Below are 18490 nucleotides of genomic sequence, written 5' to 3' on the forward strand. Positions count from 1 at the left end.
AGAAGATCAAACCTAGGTCCCACACTCCCACACGTCTTGTTATATCTTGTCACGTTCCAATATTTCCGTCCTGCAGTGAAGAAAATCGATGCCAATGCTGATGGAAATAGATTACCTTAACAAGTAGGTTGTCGATGTCACTACTTTCGTAGAACGTGTTGCATGGGCTGAAGAGTATCATGCTTTTTCAGGCTTCGGCACCCAATCATGGAACAGTTGCTAGATTGGCTGAATCTTGGCATTTTGAATCAGATCTATGCTAGATTGGATGTATTTTGTAGCCACTTGACACACCACAAATACTTTTCTAAGCTATTGTCTATGTTCACACCACTCATGGAAGATTTATGTTAGGGATGTCACAGTAAGGTGGATTCGATGTGGTTAATGAAAAGACTGAAAATGAACCTGAAATCCACCACAGCTCTCCGAAGCCGAAACTCAAATCAGGAACTGAAAAAAAGCTATAGTCACCACCAAAAGAAAAACCTAAAAAGAAACCGAAAATTATTTAATTTTTTTTGTTCATTTCAATTTTTTCATATGTGAATATTCAAATTAAAAATATCAACTATAATTTTTATATAATTTATATCATCTCAACTAATAAATATATCCAATAATAATAATAATAATACAATTGTTCAATAAACTCAATAATTTTAAAATAATAATACAACTATCCAACAAATACAGTAATTCAAGTTAAAAACAAGTCTAATAAATACATTAATTATGAAGAAGAACCAAGGGAGAAAAAAAGCTGCTTCTCTAGACTCTAAGGTTTGTCCATTTAGTTATTTACCTATCTATGGTCTATGGATTGTACATATTAAATCAAATAGAGGGCTAGGATTTATACTAAATATAAAAGCTACTATATATTTAGTTTTGGGTTCGGTTTCTGATTGGGTTCGGATTAAAAAATTCACCAAAATCGAAACCAAAACTAAAACCAAACGGTTTTTGGTTTTTAAAACCATTGCCAAAATTATCTCTATTTATTAGAACCGTCTCATTCGGTTCACAAATAGATAAAATATTTGAGTAACTATCCCCATTGGTATCCCTAATTTGTATGCACATAAGCTTCGTAAATTCCTCATGTTTCCCATTTATTCCTCTATTTCCTTTCATTTATGTTTCTTTGTATCATTATTTTGCATTTCCTGCCGTTTCTCTCTCTTTTCTTGGTCTGTTCATTGCTAGTAGGCAAAGATACAATGGACAAAGTCGAGCAGATGTCTCAGATTTACTTGGTATATTTTGTTTCTAAATATTTGATCAAGGTTTAATTTAGCCGACTTACCAAAAAAAAAAAAAATCTGATCAAGGTCTTGGTTCCAAGCTCTCAGGAAATTGGTTAGATGTCATGCCAATTTTCAATCACATCTCATTTAGTCCAAAGTTGCAACTTCCACTCATCTGTCTTCATCTAGGCTTCCATTTCATGTAGTATGAACACATTTTGGAATCTAGACTTGGATCAGTATTTAATTTTTTTGTTCCTGACATAATCTGTTCGCAGTTTGCGATGACATGGATGGTTTTCTCCATTCAGATATTCTGCTGCTCAACTAATGCTACCAGCTAGTCTTCAAACCAATAACCACAACTGATTCATATCCCTTCAAAATCTTAGCTGCCAAGGTGCTTGATCCAAAAAAATCAGACTCGTCTGCAATTTTAATGACTTATGATGATCCATGCTCAACTTCATTATCACTACAATCCCCAGCCACCAAGATTAAACTTTTGATACAAGATATTAATGGAATCGGCAATTTACACCCGGTCTTTGTAATGAATGGATAGGAATAAAAAGATGGAAGAAATTAGCAATGCAATCTCTTCAGTGTATATTGATAAAAAATTTTCTGGACTTAACATCCTCTATACAGAAAGGTTTATGTTCTTTTTCATGGTAGGTCTGCACCTAGCGTCGCTGTATCTCTAAATACATTAGACCTAAGGTTTTCAAAAATGAATCCATTTACCAAAAACATAAGAACCTAGAACCAACTTGTGGCAAATCACCTCTCTCCAATCTCACCAGGAACCGTCATGGAGGAAGAAAGCAGCAGAAAAGTTCATCGCCATATGGGATAACTAGCAAAAAAACAATAGCTTACCTAAATTTGTCATTCATTCATATACTTCAGCAATGTGCTTGATGCTAGTTCTTTTGGCCACTACATTGGCTTCTGAACACAAAACAATCCTTCATTATTCTTCAAATAGGTCAATCTGATTTCCCGACGCAATGGTTTTGCCATGTTCTCAACCTTGTTAACAACTCTGCATTGTCAATTTGCACCTGCAAGCAAAAACCATGGCGAGGCCAGAGAAATTTTTTTGAAGAAATAAAGAAGGAATAGAGCTCTTTCATTAGGTTTGGCATAGACTGAATGGCCACAAAAGACAGATTATGAATATAAGGAAAGAAGGGCATTAAAAAAAAAAAAAATCACACGTTCATTCAGTGTCATAAATGTTGAACTATCATCTCAAAAATTCTTTCAGCATTTCATACCCTGGCCTGTGATGAGAAGGCAATGGTAATTTTGACTAGAGTAACAGAAATGGTCTTACCACCTACTTAAAGAGATGCAAATCTTAAATATCATACTCAATAAATCTTCGATGATCTCGCAAAATTACTCAGAAATCCTGGATTTCTGTTTTCAGCAGCCAAGAAAATGATCATTAACCCAATAATTGCAGTTCTCATAGGACAGAAGACCCATCAAAGGGAAGCATTTGTCATAATCAATATATACATACTAGTAATACTGTCTAAGATAGTACTATGAGATGGAAAGCATTATGGTTCCTGAGGAATGAAATTCTTAAACAACAAACCTAGTCATAGTTCATTTGCATTTGATATGTGCAAGTTTCTAATGCTAATGTTAGATTCTACTTGCTGACAAAAGATAACAGAGACTTTTTGTTATCAATTATGACTTAAAGTCGGCAACCGGGTAACGACTTCATTACTTCGCAAGTCAGGGATTTATTAATAATTTGTGGTTATGTCGGGGAGCCTCGTGAAATAGATTTTTCCTCCCATAAACCTCTTTCGGCCCCCTCTCTCCTCCGACTCCGAGCGAAGCTACCCCGGGAAGGGAGACGAAGCGGACTTCGGGTGCCGGCGAAGGAACGAAGAGATGATCATTCCCGTGCGTTGCTTCACGTGTGGAAAGGTTATTTTTCTCTCTCTACTATTCCCACCTGTTTAATCTCCTCAGATAAGGCATCTCTAGGAGTTTTTCTAGGGTTTTCGAATCCCTCTTCCTCATAAGTGTTAGGGTTTTGCTTTTGTTTTTTTAATTTTTTTTTTTGACATATAACTATATTGTTTATAAATCTATTCTGGGTGTTTATTCAGGTGATTGGCAACAAGTGGGATACGTATCTCGATCTTCTCCAGGCGGATTATTCTGAGGGGTACCGATCCTTTTTCTCAATCTGCTTCCTTTCTATTCTTTCTTGGAATGGATTTTGGGATTTTCCTATGGTGTTCCTCCTATTTTAATGTTTAACCTAATTGGAATCAAGTCTGTGCCTCTCCATTCGAAGGTTAATTTGCTTTGGCCAATTAACTGGCGAGGGACTCCACTGGGTTATAGTTTTAGTGTCAAATTATGTGATGTGAAACTGGAATCTTTTTTTTTTATTATTTGTTTTCCTCTTATTTCTTAGTACATGTTTATGGTGGTTGTAGCCGATAGTAAGGAAAGCAACAGAAAAAGAAACACAGATAGCTTTTTTATTCTGCTGGACATTGCTTTCTGGCAAGAAAACCACATGCGAAGATCCCATAAAATGTCAAAAAGTTGGTTGGAGCTTAGGATCGTGTTTTAAACTTTTAAATACTGAATGCATGTTAAAGTACATGTTGGCTTGTTCTTTTCATTATCTTTTACATCCATGACTCTTTTCATGTCTCTTTCCCTGTCAAGTATATTTTTGAAAATGCAAGTAAACGGCTCGAAGAAAACTTTTTGATATAATGGACTATAAGATGATGATAGGTTCAAGATTCAAGGTTTCTTCACTCCATTCATCTAAATTTGTGTTATCTAGGATACATGGTATTAATGCCCATCCTAGGTTACCTTGCCGGTTGTTATGACTCAGTAGCTAACCTTTTACTGACCAATTCCTCAACTCAGGCTGGCAAGGCTGGAAGTGGGAACTCCTTGACCAGCAATGCTGGGAACCATTCATTCTTTTGCTATGTTTGGTTGGCGTGGATGTGAGGAAAAGGATTAGAAGAAGGGTTCATCCGTTTCTATCTTGAGCATAGTTAACACACAAATGTAGCTGTATTGTCTGTAATGGGGGTAAGAAAGTCAAGAAGGAGAGAAAAGAAAAGCTGAAGGAGTTGAAAAGAAAATAAAGAATAAAGAAAGAAAAGGGAAAAGAAAAGAAAAATATAGTACAAGAAGGAACAGTAAAGGAAGAAAAAGAGAGAAACAGATTGACAAGGTAGAAAAAGGGAGAATGTGGGAACATGAAAAATAAGTGGCAAAAAGTTTAAAGATAAAAATCATAATCAACCAGCTACGTTGTTGTGTCAAATACGTAACTTCTGATTTAAATAGCTTATTTAGCTGATTCATCACTGATAAACAATTCGTTGTAACTGATAGTCCAACTTTATCATATTAACTTAACTAGAACTATAACCACAATGAATGGACCTGCATGATTCCTTATTTTCTACTTGTATGCATGAAGGGCTGCGAAAGCATGTTTTTATCAATTGTAAACCAAATACAAGCAAAATTTTCATCATTAGTGAAATTGTGTAAGTCAGAGCCTCAGGGTGCAGTGCATTGTTTCTGAACCAAAAGTAGGCTTGTAGCATGCTGGCTGTTCTGTGTGATAATAGAGTCCTGTATTTTCAATAGTGTTGCTTTGAACCAGTAATGGTTTGCTTATTCTTGTCTTGGAATGATCCTAGGATATAAAATCTAATTATAAATTACTCAAGTTAACTACAAATAGGACTTACTAGAGGTCAGTTTTCTAAACCCAATGTTGAGCATTTGATGACATATTGGTTGCAAAAGAGAAGGGCTTTCTGTCTTCTTTATTCCAGCTCCTCTGATCCTCTTCTTACATATTTGTGGGCTTCCACTCCATTCCTCCTGAAATTGGCGAATTGTGTTCATGTCTACATCTGATCCTTGCCTGTTAATTTGTAACCAAAGCTTCATGGAAGCTTAAATTAGGATTGAGATGCTCTTTTCACCCTTACTCATAGACACGGGTTCCTAACGTTTTAGCCCCTCCCTACTTATTATCATTTCGCGTAGTCATAAGATGTGCTATCATCTCAAGAAAGAAAAGTTCTATATATTTGAAATTGGATAATTGTTGCTCCATGACTTGATATTTCCTTAAATATTTCTTTATCTTGGCTAATAATGGGAATTGTAAAGTATTCTTAATTTTTTGTGGCATTACGATGATTTTTTTAAGAAAAGGAAATTTACATCAATCATATGAGCATTGTTTATATATTATCTACAAGTTGGCAGTTTTTGACCATGTCATATGGAAAACATGCGTGCGTTAATATTTTGTATGTTCTTATGCATGCATTCTGAGTGATGGGGAATAATTAGTCTCTGCTCCTTTTGAAATATATATCTAGATGAATTATGATTCTTGCAACTTCCATCATCTATAGCTCAACTTCCATCATCTATAGCTGCAACTATAAAAAGGATAATGAGCTCTTGATGCCAAATTCTTAGGGATGCGCTGGATGCTTTGGGTCTAGTTCGCTATTGCTGCAGGCGAATGCTCATGACTCATGTTGACCTGATCGAGAAGTTGCTAAATTACAATAGTAAGTTGTTCAACTAATTATTTCTGTCTTGTAGTCCATTTCCTCTCATATTTCAAGTATGCTATATTGCATTTCCTCTTTCATAATTTTTATTTGCCCTGTAACAGCACTCGAGAAAACAGACCCCAATTAAGGCGATAGCAGGTGGCATGTGGATTTTCTTCTATCACATCATCATGTGGGTGGCATGACATCTAGTTGTAGGTCTCGTAGAGATGGTCTGATTTGTATTATATTTGTTTCAGAAGTGGGTCCAAGAGACAGACATGCGAGTTAAAATGAATGTACTGTGTCGATGATAGTTTACGAACATTAATTGTGTTGAAGATACAATTTGTTGATGCTGGTTTATGAATCTTTTGAAGATACTATGTCTTGGTGATGAATGTACTATGTGTTGAAGATTTTTTTTAAAATAATCTTGGTCCTTTGTGAGTGTTGTCTCTCTTTTCAGATGGTCTTCAAAGAACAAATCCTAGCCCATCATTTTGGAGCCATTTATTTGAAATTCACTTTAGTATTGGTTAGTGCTCAAGCCTATTTGATTTGTTATCTTCAAACCCTCGCCAGCATGGTCATTACTCGTTAGCATAACCCCTTTTACCTTAATCCCAATGCTTATTGCTGCCAAAGCTGTGGCTTCTATTGCCCTTATGAAGTTTGAGGTAATTTGGCTTCACATATTCAGATTGGTGCCACACCTGACCTGCTGTTATACTCATTGTTGTGTTTCAATTATCAGGTTTACATCTTCATCCTATGCACTAGGCCCTGTTGCTTTACCCTGCTTTTTAACTTGCAGGGTAAAACTGATCTTCTGTAAATTGAGATATTGCTTCATTTTTCAATGGCACATGCTTGATCTTATATGATACCTAAAATGCTTGCGTCCTTTACATTGATCTTATCGAGCCATTGTTGTTTTTCTTCCTCTCGATCGGTTATCATCTTGCTTTGATGTTGTCCTCTGATATGTCGGCATTTTATCCCTGAGCTTCAGAACCATTGCACGAGATCAGCTGTTGTAGGTGTCAACCAAATTGAAATGTCCAAGTTGGGGAGGAATGGGGGAATGGAATGCTGTTGAGGGCATGGCATTAGATATTCACATTGTTGAGAGGGTTGGAATGTTAACCTAAGGAGCTGTGTGTGTATTTTTCTGTGAAGATTCAAATGAGGCTCAGTAATCCACTCTTCATTTCTTCGCTGATTATGTGGAACTTTTTTTTTGTGGGGTTAAAGTGAAGAACTCTATTAAAGTGCTCGAGAGCAAATACATCATAATGCATTCCTATCAACAAGAATTTAGAAGCATGCATGGAAAATCATTCAAGAAAACAGAAAATGCATCCTAGGCTACTCCACTGAGATGGCCTACTTATTGTATGAGTTCGAAGTATTTTAGGAAATAGAGGTTTTGGAGAGAGAAAAATGGTCAAAGTCTCCCAAAGGGTACTAGAGTAAATTAAAAAATTGTCCGAGTAAATTATACTTATATTTAATAGTATGAGAAACTTACGCTAATTCTCTCGAGATTATTTTTATCCAATACTTTAACTCATAATTCAACAAAACGTTAGTCAAACTATTAGTTTTAAATGGAATTCAAATCCTATGTTAGAAAAAAATTAAAATGACTAAAATAATTTTACATGATATAACAGCCATCCAAGGATATAAGAAAATGTAATTATCCTCCTCCTCACTTAAGGATAATTTTCGACTAGTATGGTTAATTGAACTAGATGTAAACATAGGCTTTACAAATTATTGGATGTAAGTATAATAAACATAAACCTCAGAAAATTTTTTATAATTTACTCAAAATACTAAAAATAAATTTTGACTTGTTAGGTGCATCTTCCAGTGAACTAACGAGCTTCAGCAGCTAATATCAACCAACCAATGGTCTCCAAGGAACCAACTATGTGATTCATATGGTAAAGTGCTCGTTTACACCCCACCCCCTATATCTCATCCATTCTCCTGGATGGAGATCTTATCTACCTCTTGTCACATCATGCTGTCATGCTTGCGAGATAAATACATCAGTCTAGGCCAAATAAGGAGTCATGCAAACAAAGTAAAATGGATTGAGTAGAACACAGATTCAGCCTAATGTCTGACCAACTAAAGAAAAATAATCTGCACACTAGGGGTTTTTGTACCTAGGGGTCAAGTTAGGTAGAAACCAATTTAATTCAAAGGTGTGTCATATATCGCACAACGAAATCAGACCTGTCCATGGGCTTTTGCACAGAGATCACCCATGTTGCTGCTGCTTAATGCTGGGTTCCCTCCTTGCATATCATTCTCTCAGTGTATGACTCCATTCTACAGGCTATGCGAGCTGCATGGCTAGTCTCACAAATCTTGCGGACAATGTTTTCAGCAGTCATCCATAAACTAGGCATCGACACAAGACAGACAAATCCTATCAATCCTCAATTTCTTATCCTATCTTGTGTTGCTTTGATTGCTATCAAAAAGTGGCTCTTTAACATCGTAACAACCTTTAAAATACTTTATTTACTATCATAAATAGTATGTTATAAGAAAAATAATGACCATTATTACATTGAGACAATTTTTCCAAATAAAATGGTACACTCTTTTCAAAAATCAATTTTCTTAATATATCTCCTAAAAGAGATGAAAAAATTAATTTTATATTAAATACTAGTTATTGGAAAATAATGTCATTTTTTACATTCCACTATTGCCATTATAATACTCACTACTTAAATATTAAGACAAATCAAGGTCCTATGGTCAATGGACGAGTGTAAAATAATGAAGTTACGGAACATTGATGCGTCATGCCTCAAAGCATTCCCTCTTACACAAAGAAGGCAGGTTGACAGTAGACTGTAGCGCCTTACAAATCGTGCATATGTACCAGAAGGTGAATAGGGACGCAAACTGGATCGCCACATATGCAGCCCAGCACTTCGGAGAGATATTTTGGCCATAGCTGGGGGCGCCCCTCTAATGCACTTTTTTTTTTTTTTTTTTGATTTTGTTGGCCGCATGTATGTCAAAATAGTGTAAACTGTTGTTGTATAATAAATTTTAAAAAAAAGAGAGGCGATTTAAACCCTAAATAACACCGTTACGGAACGTTGATGCGTCATGCCTCAAAGCGATCCCTCTTAACGCCATGCCGTCAAAAAAGGCGGGCTAAACCCTTGAAACCGTGACCAAAAAATAATAATAATAAACAAAGCGCCAACCAAACACTGCAAGAAGAAGCCGCTGGAACTGGAAGCCCAAATTGTTTTTAGAAAGCCGCCGACCCCCCTGTCTTCGTCTTCCTCGCTTGGGTTCCTACTTCTTTCCGTAGCCACCACTACTGAGGGAAGCGATGGCAGAGCGGCTCTCCACCACGGCCTCCTACCTCGGTGCCTGCCTCCTCCCCGCTGCAGCCGCCAGGCGGGCGGCGGTGGCCCGATCGTCCCTCCCCCTCCTCCCATCTCCGCCTCGCGCCTCCGCCGCCCTCCGCTCCATCCACCTCATCCCGGACGGCCACCGCACCGCCCTCCGCCCCTCCTCTCCGCTCTCCTCCCTCCGCCCCCGCCTCTGCCAGGTTCGCCCTATTCTCCACCCGACTGGTATGTTGATCAAGAAATTAGGAAATTGATTGTTTTTCAACTGATGCCTTCTTCTTGGGTGTGCTGGGATCCTTAGAGGCCACAGGCAACGAGCCGGGCGATCAGCTCATCCGCCGTGTGCTCGGCGTCGGATCCAGCGCAGCTGAAGAGCGCAAGAGAGGATATCAGGGAGCTCCTTAAGACCACCTTCTGCCACCCAATTCTGGTGTGTTTTTCTTCACTGCATCCATACGCAGCATTTCTTGATGTTTCTTTAATTATTTAGTATATTTTATAGAATGATTGGTGTGTTTCAATGGATAGGTGAATTGGATTTGGATTGTGTTACCTAATTATGTTCAAGTTCTTGATTTTCATTTTACGTTTTATATATGTGCGTATCATGTACTAAAGGTATTCGAGTTCTTGTTTGACTTAATTTTTGTTCAAGTTCTTGAAGTAGGATGTCACCATTGTGGATTGGTGTTTTCTTGATTAAATTGTGGAATAAATGGGGTTTGATGTGAAATGGATTGGTCTCGTGAGAAGACGCAAGATTTGGGTTAACTGGATCAGTATGCTTGCAAAGGGAATCTGTGGAATATATTTGAATTATTTGATGGTTATGAAAGTCTTTCAAAGATTATGACATGGATTCAAATCATATGACCAGGAAACCCTGAACAGTGTTTGCTGTTGCCGTGATTTTATCCTATCATTTCAAGATTGATCGTGACCTAGAATCCGTGGATTCATGTTGCTATTACAAGACATATTCCGTATAAGAAATATAATGGATCACGCGACTTGCAGATAGTTCTTGGAAGAGAATCTTATGGAGTTAAGATAGACTGCTTGCACCTAGAGTTCACCGGACTGGTATCGAGAGTCATATCAGCTAGTGACCAGTACGGTAAAGTATAGGTACATTCGTGCTAAACCACAATGTATTGGAACTAGGGGGAAGGAGAGGGAAAGGGGTCAAAGGAAGAAGGGGAGGGAGGGAAGGAGAGAGGCCAAGGCCTCTGGACTCACCTGAGAGAGAGAGAGATTGAACTTGGAGAGAGAGAGGGCTTACTTGGCCAGGACGTGGTAGTTGTCATCGAATGTGAACGGGATGCCGTTAGATAGTGTCGTCAGCGAATAGAGGATGGAGGGGAGAGAGAGAGAGAGAGGAATGAGAGTAAGAAAGAGAGCACACACTTCTCTCAACAACCAATCATTGAGTACGCACTTCTTAATGACTTAGCATCTCTCACTTGATCACATGTCATCCAAGCTTGATATAGATGTGATATGATCTTTATACGGTATATTCTCATATGGTGGTTGTTGAGAGCTTTGATGATCGCACCAAATACATTGGCTCTAATATTACTAGGGCTCTTATGCTTAACTTGGATCTGTTGAAATAGGGGGAAGGAGAGGGAAAGGGGTAAGAGGAAGAAGGGGAGGGAGGGAGAGAGAGAGGCCAAGTCCTCCGGACTCACTCGAGAGAGAGAGAGAGAGGGCTCATTTGGCCAGGACATTGTAGTTGTCATCGAATGTGGACGGGATGCCGTTAGATAGTGTCGTCTGAGGATAGAGGCTGGAGGAGAGAGAGAGGAATGAAAGTAAGAAAGAGAGCACACACTTCTCTCAACAACCAATCATTGAGTATGCACTTCTTGATGACTTAGCATCTCTCACTTGATCACATGTCATCCAAGCTTGATTTGGATGTGATATGATCTTTATACAGTATATTCTCATATGGTGGCTGTTGAGAGATTTGATGGTCACACCAAATACATTGGCTCTAATATTACTGGGGCTCTTATGCTTAACTTGGATCTGTTCAAATATTTTACTTGGTATAGCTTGAAGCTATATGGAATTTTTATTTTTTTTAGGATTTAGGCAGGCTTTCCAGTTCCGCCTCACAGTTTTTAAGGATTGTAGCAAATCATAATCATCAAATTAACATGCATTTCATAACAAATCATAATTGTCAAAATTAATGTGTAATTGTTAGTGCTTAAGAAGATTATATTACAAGTAGTTTTCAATGATTGGATGAAGTGGAGCTGTCATTATCTACTTACAACATGCCTTGAAGATGCAAAAAGAAAAATTACATGACAATTATCTGGTCCACATGTTGTATAAACAAAATTTAAAACAATAAGAAGGATCCATGCTTATAAGATACCACTACAGACGTTACAATGTTAATATAAATGCATGGTAAATTCAAGGAGGAGTTGCACCTCTTGTGGATGAAGTGCTCAAGGTTGTCTGAGATTGTTCAGGCCGATGCAAGATAATTTATGGAGGGTAAGAGAGGTCTTTGGATGTGTGCCGGATGTTCAAAAAATATGAGTACAGACTTAAAAAGACACACATGGAAGTTGCAAAGAAGAGTCTGAAATAACATATGCTGACAAGGAATGGAGACCTTAGTAGAAATGGATGGTGAAATGGTGTACATAAAGTTCCAGCCCCATGCTGTTGTCATGCAAGGCTTTTGGTGCTTATTGTTGTGACACAGATTTTATAGGTATTGTAGCCTTTTAATGTTGTTATAATGGGTGACTTTCTTGTTCTGATAGATAGGTGTGAGTTAAAGTGGCCTGACAAAACTTGAATAGGTTTTACTGTGCAAAGGGAGGCTAGCAAGTGCTGTTTTGGAATTGCTTTTTCTTTATCCATGTTCTGGTGCACCTGTTGCACCTCTTGCTGGATGGAATGGATAATACTAATATCCAAGGGATAAGTGGCACTTTCATTTCTTTTCAATCCTGAGTCCTAACAAGTCACATTCTGATGTATAAATGGTGCAAGGTGAATTTCTTTTCTCTTCACCCCTCCCCTTTTTAACATCTTTCTTTTTTTTTTCTTTAGTGATATTGATCTTTCCCTTTGCTCTTGGCTCAGTCAGAGCCATCAGAATAACTTGATCTTGATATATGGAAAAGGTAGCCTCTCTATTTGTTGCCAGCTTATAACAAACTCTATGTCTACCAGGCAAAATAGTGGTGGAAAGTACTCACTATGCATACAATATGTGTTATTTTGATGTCAAAATGTTGCTCAGTTGCGATGTTTGTGACAACTATAATTATTTGAAATCCAATTATCCTTTTGGGAAATAAACTGATAACATTTGCAAAGACAGCATTTTTGATAGTCATAGTATTGGCATAGGTTCGTCTAGGATGGCATGATGCTGGTACATATGACAAGAATATTGCAGAATGGCCACAACGGGGTGGAGCTAATGGAAGCCTGCGATTTGAAATAGAACTAAAACATGCAGCCAATGCTGGTACTGATGCTCTGCCATATATGATCTACTTTTTGCTACTATGGGGGACTGCTTACATTGTTTTACAGGTCTTATAAATGCATTAAAGCTTCTTCAGCCTATCAAGGACAAGTATTCTGGTGTTACTTATGCAGACTTGTTCCAGTTAGCCAGTGCTACAGCTATTGAGGTCCTGTTCTATCTACTTTGTCCAGCTGCACGTGGTTTTTGTCAGTATGATTATTTATATCTTGCATCATTGTCATCTCTCAGGAGGCTGGCTGCCCCAAAATCCCCATGAAGTATGGAAGGGTAGATGTATCTGGACCTGAGCAGTGCCCACCTGAGGGGAAGCTTCCTGGTAAGATTGCATTCTGACATTTGTCTTTTGTGCATTGAAGCAGAGACACATGGTTGTCTCTTTTTTGAGCATTAGAGTTGATGATGTAACACATGGGGTCACAAAAGATTTGACCTATTTGTTGAAAAAAAAGGTGAATCCATCTTCTCCTTGGGAATGTACTATATGGGAAGAAGCAGAATGATGTGTAAGATCCTTCTAATCAATCATCGTAAATTTTGCCTGCAAGATCCTGAAGCATAAGAAATGTTCCATTGACATTCCTTTTAGTTTTCAAATTTAAATGTCTTTTACACAATTAATATCTAGATCATTCAAATCCATTTGAAAAATGCATTTTATGACACCACCAACACGGACAGCCCTTTGCTTTTTCCTGTCTTCAACTACTTCTCCATCAATCATCCATTTTCCATGGTTTCCTCATGGAACTATTGTTACCACTTGTCACTGCCGCCATACTATCGTCATTGTAACTATCACCCTGCAACACATGCAGTATATCATCAATATAGGCACCTTATCGCTCATCATCATAAATGGACTTTGACGGCATCACCTAGCTAGGCTTAAAATGGAAACAATCATGTTAATAGTTCATCACAATAGTGATGGTGATGTAAGGTTTTCTTAATGATGCTTTTGTGATAATGCTGTGAAGTTTGACATTTTGATGCCACTCATGTTCCTGCTTTTGCTCCAGACTTTTATTTGAATAACGGTGTTACTTTACTTTCTGTGTTTAGCTGCTGGCCCGCCATCACCTGCTGCTCATTTACGGGATGTATTCTACAGAATGGGCCTTAATGACAAGGTTTACACACCATACTTAATGCTACAAGCTTAGATGTATTTACATGCCAGTAGCCTCCATTAAATTGTGTGGTGTTCACTTGCAGGAGATTGTTGCATTATCTGGTGCACATACTCTGGGAAGGTCCAGACCGGAGCGTAGTGGTTGGGGCAAACCAGAAACGAAGTATACAGTATGTTATTTTCATTCTTATTGCCTGTTTATCTTTTAAGTTGCGAGTAGTATATTTTCTTAAAATACATGCCTCTTTTGAGATCTTATTTAAAGTCTTTCCCTTAATTGTAGATAATGGTTTCTTGGTAAACAAATATAGCAACTGTTCACCATATAGATATAGAGGTATCCTGTTTCGTTTCATTCTTCAAAACCTTCCCAAATGTTAAATTGCAAGCTTCCTGGTAAACATAGAAGTTGATGATGGTTCCATTTCAATGTATTGAAATTTGATTTAGGGATTCTTCTTTACATCATTTTATAAAATTGAGGAATTCAACAAAATATGTTTTGTTGGTTAGCATAGGCAACAAGTTGGAGGCTGTCAAGCAGAATAAAGGACAAAAGAAGAGAGAGAATAATAGGCAAATAGTCTCAAAATATATAGGATTTTATTGAATACATATGATTTGAATTTTCACAAGCACATGCACCCCTTATTAGTATTCATGGTCTGAATGGTGGTGATTAAATTTGCAGTGACATGGGGTAGCAATTTTATGCTTTCTTCATGTGAAGGAAAGGGGCACTGACCTAGAATGTCCTAAGTTTTATGGAAGGATGAACCTGAATTGAAAGCATAATATATAGCATAATTGGCTTGAGATATGACAACATGGAACAAGATTGATGCTTGTTTAAAGCAAAGATTTCTTTGAATAGTATAAATAGTCTCCCTATTTTAAATGATCCCATTGTTACAACAGTTTGATGAGCACATAAGTGAATATATTGAATAAGGACTGGTCTAAGGGAGGCCATTGCATCCAAATATCATTAGCAATGAGGTGTGCCAAAGCTTGTTGCCCTTATACCATCAATCTAAGATAACTCGGCTTAACATCAGATATGGGTTGTTAACGAATGTATAGCATTCAAGATAGATGAGAAATTGAGAGAATTAGCTTGTCATGAAATAGCCTCATATTGGACTCCAAACCCCAATCTTAGAGATTCACTGTCACCACAGTTTCCAAGGACATGCAAGGAGATCTCTTTCAATATCAGAGGTTAATCAGATTGGCACTTGGGGAACAACCAGTTTTTAATCTAGCAAAAGATGCCATTAATCAGTTGCTTTATAAATTTTCTTTCTCTAGCTGTAATGGGTCATGCTATACATCTTATGGATGATTATGAAAGCAAGCTCTAGTTGATCGAGTTGGTTACTAATATTTGTGGAAAAAGCCCAAGAGAGGAAATTGATTCGCATTAAAACACAATGTTGAAGATAAGATTTTCTTTCCCGTGCTCATTACATATTGATTGTTGCTAAAAAAATTGTTGGAAGGAAACGTCACCTTGCACACCTATATTATAAGAAAATCTTATTTGATAAGATTAACTTCAAAAACATTGTTTTAGCTAAATTATACTAGAATATAAATGATGTTTAAAGTCCATATATGCTGGCATGCTAAATGGCTAATAGTGGTGGCATGACAGTGGTTGTTGAAAATCTGTGTGTTTTGATGCAACATGTTCTCTATAAGCATAGCATATGTCATATAGAAGGTCACACTGTATGATCATAATTGGCATTTCGCACAAGTGATCGCATACAAGTCAATGTCAAATGGCAAAAGACTTGAATTCCAATCTTGTGAAGCCAAAGTGGTCCCTTATAGTTAATTCATTCAATTATTGAAAAGTGACATGTTAAGAAAACTCTCTTCATACATCTACTTCTCCCTACATATTTCTTGTCAGAAGTATATTTGGATTAAGTTTTTACTTAATTGTATCATGTTCAGTTCGGACAACTCATGAGAGCATGTCCAGTTGCTTACATAGCATTGGTAATGGGTTCAATTTGAGGTCCATAGGTTGGATCTCATCTGAATATGCTTTGTGTTAAGCAGTTTAAGGTGAGCCAAACCTATACATAAGGTCCTAAGTCATCTTGGGCTAAGTCGGATTCTTGTTTGGCTTGCACACTCTACCACTAGTTCCTCAATTGTACGATTCAGCATGCCCACTCTTCTCGCCTTAGGGTCTGTTTGGTACTGCTTTTGTTTTCTGTTTTTGTTTAAAAAACCCTAGAAGGAAAATGAACTAGATTGAACAACATGTATGATGAAACCCTTTTGTTTTTTCAAATAGTACATCTTTAAGAGTTCTTGGTAGCAAAGCATTATTGCTTTCATGAAAGAGTGAAAACAAATGAAAGGGATGGCGAAAGTTTTGCACAAATGCTATCTTCAAACTCGACCTCCATGTGGTATTTTACTAATTTGTATAGAAACAAAAGAAAAAAACAACAATAATGCCAAACAGGACCTTAGTTTGGAAATATTGTTGTAATGAGTATCATAATGCTAATCACTACATTGTTGAATAAATTGCTGATTATGGGCTTGAGCTAGCCTAGGCCCACCTAACTGGGATGGGCTAGGCTGAGTTGCATGGACTATGAACCTAGGCCTGAGCCTTAAATTTTAGGCTCACGAAGCCCCTAAGCTGTATTTGGGCAGGCCTAGCCCTAGGCCATAATCATCTCCCCCAATCTCAAGCACCATGCCGCTTGCTTTTCCTCTTTTGCTCCTCCGGCCCTAGCCCTAAGCCTCTGCTGCCAGCCATCTGCAAAACTACCATGGGAGCTCAATCCCCTTTATGGGATTTGTGTCGACGGTCGAGAATCATTGAATAATGGGTCTTTCAGTCACTGCCATGTTGCAGAGGAGCGGCTCCACCGTCTCGCCAAAACTCGCACTAATGGAGAGAGAGAGAGAGAGAGGTTGGGTGGGGGAGTCCTATGACAGACCTGGCTATGGGCTGAGCTAAGCCTATGCCTGATGCATATGGGCCGGGCCTAGGTCTAGGATTGGTGCTTTTTATGTTAGCAGGCCTGAGCTGGTATTACATTACATGGGCCAGGCCTGGGCCATAAGTAGGCAGCATGAGCTGGCCCGTTATCAGCCCTAGCACCTGCTGCACCCCCCCTCCCTAGCAGTATATTCCCACCTTAACTTGGATCAAATCCATGGCCAGTGCAACATACTTCTCATGATTTTTGCCATCACTAGTATCTTTGAATTAAATTACATCTATCTTTATTAATAAGTGACATCTATTTTAGTGCACCATTCTGCAATATGTGAGATATTGTGCTGTGCTAATGGTATGATTTTTGTCTGCTTCTTGACAGAAAGATGGACCTGGAGCACCTGGAGGACAGTCATGGACAGTGCAATGGTTGAAGTTTGACAACAGCTATTTCGAGGTAAGATCTTTCTGGTGTGCCAATAAACCCCCTCATCAGACTGAATGAAGATTATATGCAAATTTGATGATAGGATATCAAACAACGAAGAGATGAGGATCTACTAGTTTTGCCTACGGACGCTGTTTTGTTTGAGGACCCCTCTTTCAAGGTAAACAGATAAAACTTATATTGCCTTCAGGAGAATCCAACTTGAAGGTTATGCATATATGACATGTTGTAATATTTGCAGGTTTATGCTGAGAAATATGCGGAGGATCAGGATGCATTTTTCAAGGATTATGCTGAAGCTCATGCGAAACTTAGCAGTCTGGGTGCCAAATTTGATCCTTCTGAGGTGAGTCATTGGATCAAATTAATCAGGTTTTGCTTGTTATTTGACATTTTTCATTTATATAATAAATTGGAATGAAGGGAGACTGCAGTTTTTTCTTCTATCTCTTTAAAATAATACTTGTACTGGGGATTATCAACCAGGGCATCTCAATAGATGACGACTCAAAAACCACAGCACAACAGCAATTTGTGGCAGCCAAGTAGTCTTCTAGCCAAAAAAAGGTAGGTTGGTAACCTTTCTGCTTTATTATCCTACTCCTGAATGATTATCTCTGCGGACATGTGAGATCGATTTCTGAAGGAAATTTTCTGTGTTCTGCTTTCATGGCTTGCAGGCTTAAAAAATCAACAAATATCTTTTGTTCTGCTGCATCTTTTAATAACACGAGATGAAGCTTTTCCAACAGTGTGAATACTTTGGAAAAGAGATTGAGAAAGTAAAAGAAATAAATAAACCTTATACTTCAAATGCAAAGAGAGCTATCGGAGGCCATGAGGCAGAAGGGGGCATGGTATGAAGCAATTGGAGGCAGCCCAGATAAGCCTCTTAAATCCAATTACATTTTCAATATCATGATCCTGATTGCTGCCTTGGCATTTCTGGCGTCTCTGCTTGGAAACTGAACATCATTTCGTTTTAGCTTGTGCTTTTACCCATCTCCAGTGCCATTTTACGGGAATTAGGAGTTGGTTTTAGTTTAGCATTGAAATATAGTTTTGCATGAAAATTTTGAGACGTGGGTAATAACCAATTATTGAAGTTGAGCACTTAAGAATTGCTATAGGTGCCTTTCATAAGTG

General features: G+C 37.9%; 2 protein-coding genes across 3 annotated transcripts; both read left to right on the forward strand.

Moving 5' to 3' along the window:
* The first annotated feature begins 3049 nt into the window (after positions 1 to 3049).
* Positions 3050 to 6252, forward strand: LOC103719943 (DNA-directed RNA polymerase subunit 10-like protein). The gene is made up of 4 exons (XM_008809432.5): positions 3050 to 3206; positions 3392 to 3450; positions 5772 to 5866; positions 5974 to 6252. Exons 1-4 carry the CDS (start codon positions 3171 to 3173, stop codon positions 5997 to 5999), a joined length of 216 nt encoding a protein of 71 aa, XP_008807654.1. The 5' UTR covers positions 3050 to 3170; the 3' UTR covers positions 6000 to 6252.
* A 1954-nt stretch (positions 6253 to 8206) lies between these two features.
* Positions 8207 to 18487, forward strand: LOC103719946 (putative L-ascorbate peroxidase 6, chloroplastic/mitochondrial). 2 transcript variants are annotated; one of them, XM_088709532.1, is made up of 12 exons: positions 8207 to 9452; positions 9563 to 9682; positions 12643 to 12763; positions 12832 to 12932; positions 13016 to 13103; positions 13850 to 13917; positions 14003 to 14089; positions 17279 to 17353; positions 17427 to 17504; positions 17586 to 17690; positions 17831 to 17911; positions 18025 to 18487. In XM_088709532.1, exons 1-11 carry the CDS (start codon positions 9231 to 9233, stop codon positions 17891 to 17893), a joined length of 1128 nt encoding a protein of 375 aa, XP_088565658.1. In that variant the 5' UTR covers positions 8207 to 9230; the 3' UTR covers positions 17894 to 17911; positions 18025 to 18487. The 2 variants fall into 2 exon arrangements, with proteins under 2 accessions (XP_088565658.1, XP_008807656.3); XM_008809434.4 differs by having other exon boundaries at positions 9082 to 9452; positions 9554 to 9682.
* The last annotated feature ends 3 nt before the right edge of the window (positions 18488 to 18490 follow it).

Source organism: Phoenix dactylifera, chromosome 13 (genome assembly GCF_051530095.1).
Source record: "Phoenix dactylifera cultivar Ajwa chromosome 13, Ajwa_hap1_PhDact_Kaust_v1.1, whole genome shotgun sequence".
Lineage (NCBI taxonomy): Eukaryota > Viridiplantae > Streptophyta > Magnoliopsida > Arecales > Arecaceae > Phoenix > Phoenix dactylifera.

What these genes read in the sequence shown, in the direction of transcription:
- LOC103719943 (XM_008809432.5), top strand. Translation starts at nt 3,171, where the DNA reads ATGATCATTCCCGTGCGTTGCTTCACGTGTGGAAAG. An exon ending in CAGGCGGATTATTCTGAGGG is followed by an intron (nt 3,451 to 5,771) that starts GTACCGATCCTT and finishes CCAAATTCTTAG; the next exon opens with GGATGCGCTGGATGCTTTGG. An exon ending in GAAGTTGCTAAATTACAATA is followed by an intron (nt 5,867 to 5,973) that starts GTAAGTTGTTCA and finishes GCCCTGTAACAG; the next exon opens with CACTCGAGAAAACAGACCCC.
- LOC103719946 (XM_008809434.4), top strand. Translation starts at nt 9,231, where the DNA reads ATGGCAGAGCGGCTCTCCACCACGGCCTCCTACCTCGGTGCCTGCCTC. An exon ending in CCTTCTGCCACCCAATTCTG is followed by an intron (nt 9,683 to 12,642) that starts GTGTGTTTTTCT and finishes GTATTGGCATAG; the next exon opens with GTTCGTCTAGGATGGCATGA. An exon ending in CCAGTGCTACAGCTATTGAG is followed by an intron (nt 12,933 to 13,015) that starts GTCCTGTTCTAT and finishes GTCATCTCTCAG; the next exon opens with GAGGCTGGCTGCCCCAAAAT.